The sequence below is a fragment of the Pezoporus wallicus genome, unplaced genomic scaffold (assembly GCF_028554395.1).
Source record: "Pezoporus wallicus isolate ANWC-B61680 ecotype Strahan unplaced genomic scaffold, APGP_CSIRO_Pwel_v1 contig_8591, whole genome shotgun sequence".
In the NCBI taxonomy this organism is placed as follows: Eukaryota; Metazoa; Chordata; class Aves; order Psittaciformes; family Psittacidae; genus Pezoporus; species Pezoporus wallicus.
In genome coordinates this window covers 166,245-176,888 of record NW_026636146.1, presented here as the reverse complement: position 1 = coordinate 176,888, position 10,644 = coordinate 166,245, and the positions used below count along the sequence as shown (strand labels likewise).

The window sequence follows — 10,644 nt, the reverse complement described above, 5'->3', positions numbered from 1 at the left end:
AAGAGAAAGAACAAATAACTGCAAAACATCACTTGGGGGCAACTGAAAAGTAACATCCTGAATATGTGTGCTTGTAAAGTAGCTATTATTAGAGGTTGTGATTTTGTGTATAAAACCACCTGTATTTACTAGCTAGTTGCTAAGTTGCTAATAAGAAACTGCACCTTGTATTGTATAGATTTGTCGCTTGTAAAAGAGATGTTAGAGTATGGAAATTTGCAGTAGCTGCTAGAAAATGCTAAGGCAAAAGCTGGAAAGATTTTAATACAATAGTAGTGTTATAAAGCAGGGGATGGAACAAATTAAGAGAGTGGGAGAATTCCACTGGTAAGAAATTTCTTTGGCTAGTCCCTCACTGCCATCAGCATCTTCAACATGCTGCTGCACCCTGCAATAGTTACTCTGCTAATGTAAATTTGTGTGTGCCTTGCTGTAGTAGTGACTTGTTACTGGATGAAGCAGGTGAAACTCTGCATTGACAACAAGGTGCAAGGACTGAGGCTGACCAAATGCCTGCTACCACAGTCAAGGGCAAGACTGGGTTGGCCTCTGTGTTTGCCACCAAGAAGAACCTTTAGCTCCACTGTTGGCTGCAACCCAGCAGGCGTGGAGCGGTGGGGACACATGCCATGCCAGACCTTGATGTTAAGGATGGCCTCCCCTGTTACCAGAGATCCATACAGCAAAAAAAAGGGCAGGCCCAGTAGCCTGTAGTCACCATATATTGGAGATATGATCTAGGCCAAATCCCCTGCTAAAGTAGAGTCACCCAAAACATATATAAAACAAAAAGGGGGAGATGTGGAGGCAGTGTTCTCACAGGAGAATGGATAATTGGTACATAAACTCTGAATATCCTGAAAGATACAGCAAGGCTGTGAGAGGCCCGAGGAAGCCTAAACAAGTAAGATAAGAAGAAGCTGGAATTCACAGAGTTAATGAGAACTGTGGACGGTTGGCAAGCTTTCGAGGTCAAGTTCTCACACCTGTGCTTAACCAATTATATGCTGGTTGCAAAGGGTCTTCAAGACATGCATCCAATCATAATATGCCAAATCACATAAGTGCATGTAAGAAATAGTATTTAAGAGGTTAAGGCTTTGTAATAAAGGGCTTTTTGTCTGATCATATTGATCTCTGACTGAGTCCATATATATTCTACGGCAGTGCAGTGGTGATGATGTGCACCGGTGGTGGTGATGTGCAGTGGTGGTGATGGGCTGTGCAGTGGTGGTGGTGATGTGCGGAGGTAGTGATGTGCTGTGGTGGTGGGGATGTGCAGTGGTGATGATATGCAGTTGTGGTGATGTGCTGTGATGGTGATGATGTGCAGTGGTGTTGATGTGCAGTGGTGGTGATATGCAGTGGTGGTCGTGATGTGCAGTGGTGGTGATGTACAGTGGTGGTGGTGATGTGCAGTGGTGGAGATGTGCAGTGGTGGTGATGTGCGGTGGTGGTGAGGATGTGCAGTGGAAGTGATGTGCAGTGATCGTGGGGATGTACAGCGATGGTCATGTGCAGTGGTGGTGGTGATGTGCTGTGGTGGTGATGTGCTTTGGTAGTGATGTGCTCTGGTGGTGATGTGCTTTGGTGGTGATGTGCTGTGGTGGTGATTTGCAGTGGTGGTGATGTGCAGTGGTGATGGTGATGTGCAGTGGTGGTGATATACTGTGGTTGTGGTGATGTGCAGTGGTGGTGATGTGCAGTGGTGGTGATGTGCAGTGGTGATGGTGATGTGCAGTGGTGGTGATATACTGTGGTTGTGGTGATGTGCAGTGGTGGTGATGTGCAGTGGTGATGGTGATGTGCAGTGGTGGTGGCGGTGATGTGCAGTGGTGGTGATGTGCTGTGGTTGTGGTTATGTGCAGTGGTGGTGATGTGCAGTGGTAGTTGTGATGTGCAGTGGTGGTGATGTGCAATGGTCGTGATGTGCAGTGGTGGTGGTGATTTTTGGTGGTGATGTGCAGTGGTGGTGGTGATGCGCACTGGTGGTGGTGATGTGCAGTGGTGGTGATGTGCAGTGGTGGTGGTCATGTGCAGTGGTGGTCATGTGCAGTGATGGTGGTGATGTTCGGTGGTGGAGATGTGCAGTGGTGGTGATGTGCAGTGGTGGTGGTGATGGGCAGTGGTGGTGCTGGGCAGTGGTCGTTTTGATGTGCAGTGGTGGTATTCTGCAGTTGTGGTGGTGATGTGCAGGGGTGGTGATGTGCTGTAGTGGTGGTGGTGATGTGCGGTGGTGGTGGTGGTGATGTGCTGTGGTTGTGTGCAGTGATAGCAATGTGCTGTGGTTGTGGTGTTGTGCAATGGTGGTGGTAATGTGCAGTGGTGGTGAAGTGCAGTGGTGGTGAAGTGCAGTAGTGGTGGTGATGTGCAGTGGTGGTGAAGTGCAGTAGTGGTGGTGATGTGCAGTGGCGGTGATGTGCAGTGGTGGTGGTGATGTTCTGTGGTGGAGATGTGCAGTGGTGGTCATGTGCAGTGGTGTTGGTGATGTGTAGTGGTGGTGATGTGCAGTGGTGGTGATGTGCTGTGGTTGTTATGTGCTGTGGTGGTGGTGATGTTTAGTAATTGTGGGGATGTGCAGGGTGGTGATATGCTGTGGTTGTGTTGATGTGCACTGGTAGTGATGTGCAGCGGTATGATGTGCAGTGGTGGTGATGTGCTGTGGTGGTGGTGGTGATGTGCTGTGATGGTGATGTGCTGTGGTGGTGGTGTGCAGTGGTGGTGGTGATATTCGGTGTTGGAGATGTGCAGTGGTGGTGGTGCGCTGTGGTGGTGGTCATGTGCAGTGGTGGTCATATGCAGTGGTGGTCATGTGCAGTGGTGGACATGTGCAGTGGTGGTGGTGATGTTCGGTGGTGGACATGTGCAGTGGTGGTCATGTGCAGTGGTGGTGGTGATGTTCGGTGGTGGACATGTGCAGTGGTGGTCATGTGCAGTGGTAGTGGTGATGTGCAGTGGTGGTGATGTGCTGTGGTGGTGGTGATATGCAGTAATGGTGGGGATGTGAAAGGGTGTTGATGTGCTGTGGTGGTGTTGATGTTCAGTGGTAGTGGTGATGTGCAGTGGTGGTGGTGATGTGCAGTGGTTGTAATATGCTGTGGTTGTGGTGTTGTGCAGTGGTGCTGACGTGCTGTGGTGGTGGTGATGTGTAGTGGTAGTGGTGGGGATGTGTAGTGGTGGTGAAGTGCTGTTGTGGTGGTGATGATCAGTGGTGGTGGTGATGTGTGGTGGTGGTGATTTGCAGTACTGGTGTTGTGCTGTGCTGGTGGTGGTGTGCAGTGGTGCTGGTGATGTGCAGTGGTGGTGGTGATGTGCAGTGGTGGTGATGTGCTGTGCTGGTGGTGATGTGCAGTGGTGGTGGTGATGTGCAATGGTGGTGATGTGCAGTGGCGTGATGTGTAGTGGTGGTGATGTGCAGTGGTGATGATGTGCTTTGGTGGTGATGTGCAATGGTGGTGATGTGTAGTGGTGGTGATGTGCAGTGGTGGTGATGTGCAGTGGTGGTGATGTGCAGTGGTGGTGATATGTTGTGCTGGTGTTGATGTGCAGTGGTGATGATGTGCAGTGGTTGTGATTTGTAGTTTTCGTGATGTGCAACGGTGGTGATGTGCTGTGGAGGTATGATATGCAGTGGTACTGGTGATGTGCAGTGGTGGTGATGTGCTGTGCTGGTGTTGATGTGCAGTGGTGGTGTTGATGTGCAGTGGTGGTGATGTGCGGTTGTGGTGATGTGCTGTGGTGGTGGTGACGTGTATTGGTGATGATGTGTTGTGGTAGTAACGAAGTACATTGTTGGTGATGTGCAGTGGTGGGGATGTGCTCTGGTGATGATGTGCAGTGGTGGTGATGTGCAGTGGTGGTGGTGATGTGCAGTGGTAGTGATGTGCTGTTGTGGTGATGTGCTAAGCTTTTGATGAAGTGAAGTGGTTTTGATGTGCTGTGCTGGTGGTGGTGATGTGCATTGGTGGTGGTGGGGATGTGCTCTGGTGGTGATGTTCTCTGGTGCTAATTTGCAGTGGTGTTGATGTGCTGTGGTGGTGGTGATGTGCAGTGGTGTTGATGTGCTGTGGTGGTGTTGATGTGCTGTGGTGGTGATGTGCAGTGGGAGTGTTGTGCTGTGGTCTTGGTGTTGATGTGCAGTGATGGTGGTGGTGATGTCAGTGCTGGTGGGGATGTGCTGTGGTGGTGGGGATGTGCAGTGGTGGTGATATGCAGCGTTGATGATGTGCTCTGGTGGTGGTGATGTGCAGTGGTTGTGATGTGCATTGGTGGTGATGTTCTGTGGTGATGATGTACAGTGGTGGTGATGTGCTGTGGTGGTGGTGATGTGCAGTGGTGGCGATGTGCTGTGCTGGTGGTTGGGATGTGCTGCGGTGTTGGTGATGTACTGTGCTTTTTATGTGCTGTGCTGGTGGTGGTGATGTGCTTTGCTGGTGTGTCCTTAAGCCATGGCAGGGACCACAGCAGCTCCCCCTGCTCCTGTGCTCCTGCCTAGGGCCCTGCTGCCAACTTCTCCCCTGTCACCTCTCTCTGCTTCTCTGTTGGGACAAGGAGGCACAAAAGTTCAAAATGTAATCAGTTCTGAGTAATGTTAAGTTTGATGGCTTTGTAATGGAAATTAACTGCGGTGCTTGAAGGTAGTTCACATAGTCTCAGGCCCTCAGGACCTCAGTACAAAAGGTGTGAGAAAAGCAGAATAGGACAGGACCTGGGGATGGGGAGTATCTGGGACTAGCAGATGTGCAGGGCGGGCACAGTAAACTAACTGATAAGTAAAAGGACAGGATGATTGCTATGTTTGGGGTGTTAATAAACCCCTTAAACTGGTGTAGAATCTACTAGGGAGTATCCTGGACTAGAAGACGTCCAGGATGAGAGCAGTTAAACTAACTGATAAGTAGAAGGGCAGGATGATTGCTATGCATGTAAATGTTAATTAAGCTTATTGGGAAAAAGAAAGGACCCTTAAAACCACCACATTTTTGTGTGCATGCTGGAAACTTTTTGGAAAATGATGTAATATGCTCAGTGACCGTATAAGGATACAGCAATTCGGGGACACACGTTAGGAGGAGCTCTCCCCCGCGTCTCCCGGCGCCGCAATAAAGAATACCGGCTTGTCGGCTTGAAACTCTGCTGGCGAGTTTGCTCTGGAGTTTTCTCCTAATCACCATACAGAGTCGTTCCCTCTGTACAGAGACCTCCCTCATCGGAGGTGCCCGGCGTGAGCTTTGCTGCTCCAGCCATGCCCATGGCCACGGGGAGCCCGTGTGCCCTGGGGGCTCCTGCACATCCTGTACAAAGCCCAGAGCTGAGGCTTGGGGGTGGCAGAGTCTGCAGGCCTGTGCCAATGGGAGCTGCATTGCCCCGGGGTTGTGATGGCTTTGTTTGCACTGCGAATGCTTTGAGCACTGCCAGGGATGGGGCAGCCACAGCTTCTCTGGGCACCCTGTGCCAGCGCCTCAGCACCCTCACAGGGAAGAGCTTCTGCCTAAGAGCTCAGCTCAGTCTCCCCTCTGGCAGGTTAAAGCCATTCCCCTTGGCCTGTCCCTGCAGGCCCTTGTCCCAAGCCCCTCTCCAGCTTTCCTGCAGCCCCTTCAGGCACTGGAGCTGCTCTCAGGTCTCCCCTTCAGGAGCCTTCTCTTCTCCAGGCTGCCCCAGCCCAGCTCCCTCAGCCTGGCTCCAGAGCAGAGCTGCTCCAGCCCTCGCAGCAGCTCCGTGGCCTCCTCTGGCCTCCCTCCAGCAGCTCCACGTCCCTCTTGTGCTGCTGTCCCAGAGCCGGATCAGGGCTGCGGGGGGGGGGGGGGGGGCCTCCTCAGAGCACAGCAGGAGAGAATCCCCTCCCTCAGCTTCATAGGGGACTCCTACAGAGAGCCCTGTAGGTGTTCAGAGGAGGTTCTCATGGACGCCCAGTGAGGATGGAGGCACAGACCCAGAGGTAGAGTGCAAGCTGGATCGTTTATTGAACAGATTACACAATATTTATATGCTTCCAAGCAATTAGCCAAGCACATCTGTGTTGCCTTGTGGTTACATCAGGTGAAAGGTCTATCTGATTTTCTTATCAACATCCTCTTTCCAGTTCCCCCGTCCTTGTTCCTTGCCAGTTCCAACATCTTCCAAGTACCACTCAGGGACAGGTCACTCTTAATTGCCTACTAAAGTTCCTCCTTCCCATGGTCACTCTTAATTGCCAGCTTTGATACATTCCAACCCCCACAGACGCCCCTATGGAGAGACCCCTGAGGGTGCCCCAAGGATGTACAGAAGGATGCAGTCACCATCCTTCTGTACCTGCACAGGGAGCGGGGGCAGCGCTGCTGCCCTCTCCACCTCACGGGAGCAGGAGCCACGAGGCACAGGTCACACACTGGAGAGCCTGTGGGTGAGCAGCGCAGGGGGTGAGTGATGAACCCCTGGGTTCTTGTGTCAGACAAGGCTGTGCCGAGCTCATGGGGCCCTTGCTCACCTCTTCTTCCTGTTGGACTCATCAATTAAAGCTTAATATACAGACTCTGATAGAGAGGGTTGACCACTGTACAGGGGGGTTGTACAAGGGGGTTGTACAGGGGGGTTGTACAGGGGGGTTGTACAAGGGGGTTAGAGGAATTTGTTTAAACAAAAGGACTATCTGTTGTAAATGCCTGCTAAGCAGAACAGAGACCTCCGGTCCTGTTAATAAGCAGACACCTGAATCTACTGATAAAGGGGAGAAGCAGAGGATTTACAGCTGGGACACTGATCAAACTCTACTGATAAAGGGGAGAAGTAGAGGATTTACGGCTGGGACACTGATCAAACTCTAAGGCCACACATAAAGACTAAAAAGGTGAAAAGTGCAAGAAGAGGAAGACTCATTTACTTCATCTTGAAGACCCCTACCCAGAGGAAGAAGACTCATTTACTTCATCTTGAGACCCCTGCCCATGACCAGACGGGGCACTGCACAGGCGTAGAGGACCTTCTGGCTCATTATAATACGAAGCGGGGATAGGACATGAATATGTATAGGCGTATTGTGCAACCTTATGAATATATATAACTTTAGAGAATAAATGTAGAGGGAAACAACACTGAGGTACGCATGACTTTGAGGAATTATCCCCGTGCGTCTCAGCGCTGAATAAAAGCATACCTACTTTACAACTTTAACGAGTTGTGGAGTCAATCGGCGCATCAACTCCATTGTCTTAAATCTCGAGAGGTCCAAAAGGTTGGAGCAAACCTGCCGCTGGTGGGGTGCCGCCCCCCCGACAGCCGGCTGCAGTGGGGCTGGGGACATCGCGGGGGGTGCTGCTGTGGGGCAGGGGTCCCACTGCTGCTCTTGGGGTGCTGGGGATCCCTGGGGGCTTGCAGCACAGCGCGGCGGGCACGGTGCTACCGGGGGTCCCAGGGTATTGGAGTGAGGTGGGGGTCCCATTGCACCCCACTTGGGGGGGCTGGGGTTCCCCTGGGTACCACGGCGGGGGGGGGACGGGACAGTTGGCACTTCTGAGTGTCCCACTGCCATTGAGGGCTCTGCGGGTCCCACGGATGCCACCGGAGGCGTCCCCTGAGCACCGGGGGCTGGGGGGGGGAGGGGGGGGTACAGGCGCCGTCGGTGGGCGGAGGGCTCCGTGGCAGCCAAGGCGAGGGCAGGGCCCTCGGGGAGCCCGGAACGTTTGGGCGCGGGGCGGGTTCCGGGCGGGCACGTGTGGGTGCGGAGCGGAAGCGCGGGCGGGCGCGGTTGCCGTGGCAGCGGTCCCGGAGCCGCCATGGAGGCCGCGGCCGCGCTCACCGACATGTACGACCAGGCGCTGCTGGGCATCCTGCAGCACGTCGGTAACGTGGAGGAGTTCCTGCGCGTCCTCTTCGGCTTCCTCTACCGCAAGACCGACTTCTACCGCCTGCTGCTGCGGCCCGGGGACCGCCTGGGCTTCCCGCCCGGCGCCGCGCAGGCCATGGCCCTCCAGGTACCGGCGGCGCGCCCGGGCCTGCCGCGCTCTCCCGGCGCCGCTGCTCCGCCTCAGGCCCGCGGGGCAGGAGGCAGAGGCCGCGGTGGGCGGTGCTGTCCCGGTCGCTGGGCCTCGCCAAGGGCGTTTGTCCCATCCGAGCCGGGCCGCGTCTGCCGGGAGAGGTCTGGGAGAGACCGGGAATGGGGACCTGGCAGCGCGGGAGCTCCTGCCCGAGGGGTGGAGAGGGGCGGGGGGGGGCGCCCGGCGGGGGGGCGGCAGTCACAGAATCGACCAGTTTGGAAAAGAGCTTTAAGCTCATCCAGTCCAACCGTTCCCAGCCCTGCCAAGGCCACCGCTGACCCATGGCACTGAGGCCTCGTCTCCACGGTGTGTGAACACTTGCAGGGACGGTGACTGCAGCCCTTGCCCTGGGCAGCCTGTTCCAATGCCTGAGCACCCTCTGGGGCAGGAATTGTTCCTCAGCTCCATCTAAACCTGCCCTGGTGCAGCTTGAGGCCGTTTCCTCTTGTCCCATCCCTTGTTCCTTGGGAGCAGAGCCCAGCCCCTCCTGGCTCCATCCTCCTCTCAGGCAGCTGTAGGGAGCGACCAGGTTCCCCCTGAGCCTTCTCTTCTCCATCTGACTCCCCCAGGTCCCTCAGCCGTTCCCCATCACACTTGTGCTCCAGGCCCTGCACCAGCTCCGGTGCCCTTCTCTGGCCTCACTCCAGGCCTTCAGTGTCTCTCCTGTAGAGCTGGGCCTAACTGAACCTCCAGCCTGCGCTAGCCATGCATGTCCAGAAGCAGACTGCAGAGTGGGATGACACAGAGTGGGGAGCAGCCTCACCCTGGGGCAGGGAGGGATGGCTTTTCTCTGAGCAAGTGCATGGCTTTGACCTTAATCAATCAGTTCTGGCTTGAGGTGGCTCTGCTCCTCCACCTGTGTGGCCTGAGAGCTCCAGGTGAGCTGTCCTCCAGCTTCTCCTGGGGCAGCTTGTCCTGTTTGCACCTCAGAGGTTTGCTCCGAGCTTCAGCCTAGCAGACAGCCTCTGAGTGAGCACTGGCTCCTTGGAGCCCCCTCCCCAGCTGGCAGTTGGAGCTCCTTGCTCTCCCCTTTGCAGGCAGATGTGAGTTTGGCTGCCAGGACATGATTTCAGAAGGGCTCCCAGGAGCTTGGGCTTTCTCCCGAGCTCTGTTCAACGTGGCCTTATGGCTTTTGAGCTAGTCACCAGCTGGTTTTGTTGCCGACTGAAGCAGCTCGGTGTGGGGAGTGGGGGCTGTGTGGTGTCCAGAGAGGGAGGGACAGCTCTGAGTGCCCCAAATGCGTGATGCTTCTCCTCTCCTTCTCCCTGGCTTCTCCAGCAGAGCTCGGCAGCTGGCTGACCCACTGGGTTTGCTTTTTGTCTTTCAGGCTTTTAAAGTCTTTGAGCGGATGGCCCGGCAGGATGACGAGAAGAGGCGCCGAGAGCTGGAGGCAAAGCTAAAGAAGGAGGAGGAGGAGGCTGCTGAGAGAGTGAAGCCACCTGCTGCAGCTCAGGAGGTGGAGGTAGAGACAACAGCAGAGCACATCCCAGTGCCGGATGCTGCAGGAGCTGCAGGGACACAGGAGTCGGCTGGAGCCCAGGACGCAGCCCCCAGCCTGGTGCCTGCAGAGTCCCTGGGTGCCGCTGCCCCGGCAGAGCTGCCCACGTAAGGGTCTCTCTTTGTGCTCCTGTCAGGGGGGAGGCAGAAGCATGGAAGTGGTGTTTGCTGTCCTGTGCACAACCCTTTGCTGTTCTCTGCGGCGCTCAGCCCTGCAGGAGGCTCCCGTGCAGGCTCCAGTGGCTGGAGGCAGTGTGTACTTACCCATGGGAGGGCAGGGGTTTGATTTCCTGCTGCTGGTTTGGTGTCTTCCCATCATGTAGCCCTTTTCTCATGGCAGTAAGGTGTCGGACTCCCCTTGGGTGCTATGAGATACCCGCAATGCCTGCGAGGCAGCGCAGGCAGGGCTGGCATGAGGCAGGCAGCGAGGCCAGGCACGGCATCAAATACGCACAGCAGAATTGGGTTCAGAGACCTCTGGAGGTCCCTTTGCTCAGAGCTGGGCCAACTTTGAAGCTCAGTCAGGTGCTGCAGAGAGTTCTGTCTTTAGCTGTGTTCTTTTGCCAAAATGAGCTGCTTTCAAGCCTTGTGATTTACAGAAATGTCCTTGTTCCAAAGTCTTCCTCCAGCTTGACTCTGCTGTGCAGCAGGAGGGGAGCTCCTGTGGGCTGGTGTGGCCTTTCTGAACCAGTGTCTGAGCACAGGGTCCTTCCTCAGGCATCACCTTGACTGCGGAGCAGAGGCAGAGCTGCCCAGCCCTTGCTCAGGGCCTCCCACACCACTGAGTCTCCTGTCCTACTCAGCCCAACGCAGTGCTTGCCTCATCACTGACATCACCTCTGTCCCACCCCAGTGTCACTCATGGTTGAAGCTCTGTGCACTCACTGCTGCTTTCCTGGTCCTCTATGGGGCTCGCTGCAGTCTGTCCCTGCTGTCCCACTGGTGTGTGGCAAGGAGGACAGCTTGGGCCAGTGGTCCCTGTGCTCTGGGCCAGTTGATACACAGCAGCAGTGAGAGCAGGCCACCTGGGAGAGCCCCACATCCTTTCAACGCTACAGGGGTAGAGAGGATTGAGAGCCCAGACTTCAGGGGCTGTCAGCCCTTGGCGTGTGGAAGGGATGGTCAGAGCACC

At 55.2% G+C, this 10,644-nt stretch overlaps 1 protein-coding gene across 2 annotated transcripts in view; it reads left to right on the top strand.

Annotated features, from left to right (window-relative positions):
- The first annotated feature begins 7,690 nt into the window (after window positions 1–7,690).
- The window catches only part of NUDCD3 (NudC domain containing 3), a 43,042-nt gene continuing 40,088 nt past the window's right edge, over window positions 7,691–10,644 (top strand). For both annotated transcript variants that reach the window (XM_057399127.1, XM_057399126.1), the window contains exons 1-2: window positions 7,691–7,952; window positions 9,343–9,620. In XM_057399127.1, coding sequence (XP_057255110.1) covers window positions 7,755–7,952; window positions 9,343–9,620 — 476 coding nt within the window. In that variant the 5' untranslated portion in view covers window positions 7,691–7,754. The remainder of the gene's footprint in view (window positions 7,953–9,342; window positions 9,621–10,644) is intronic.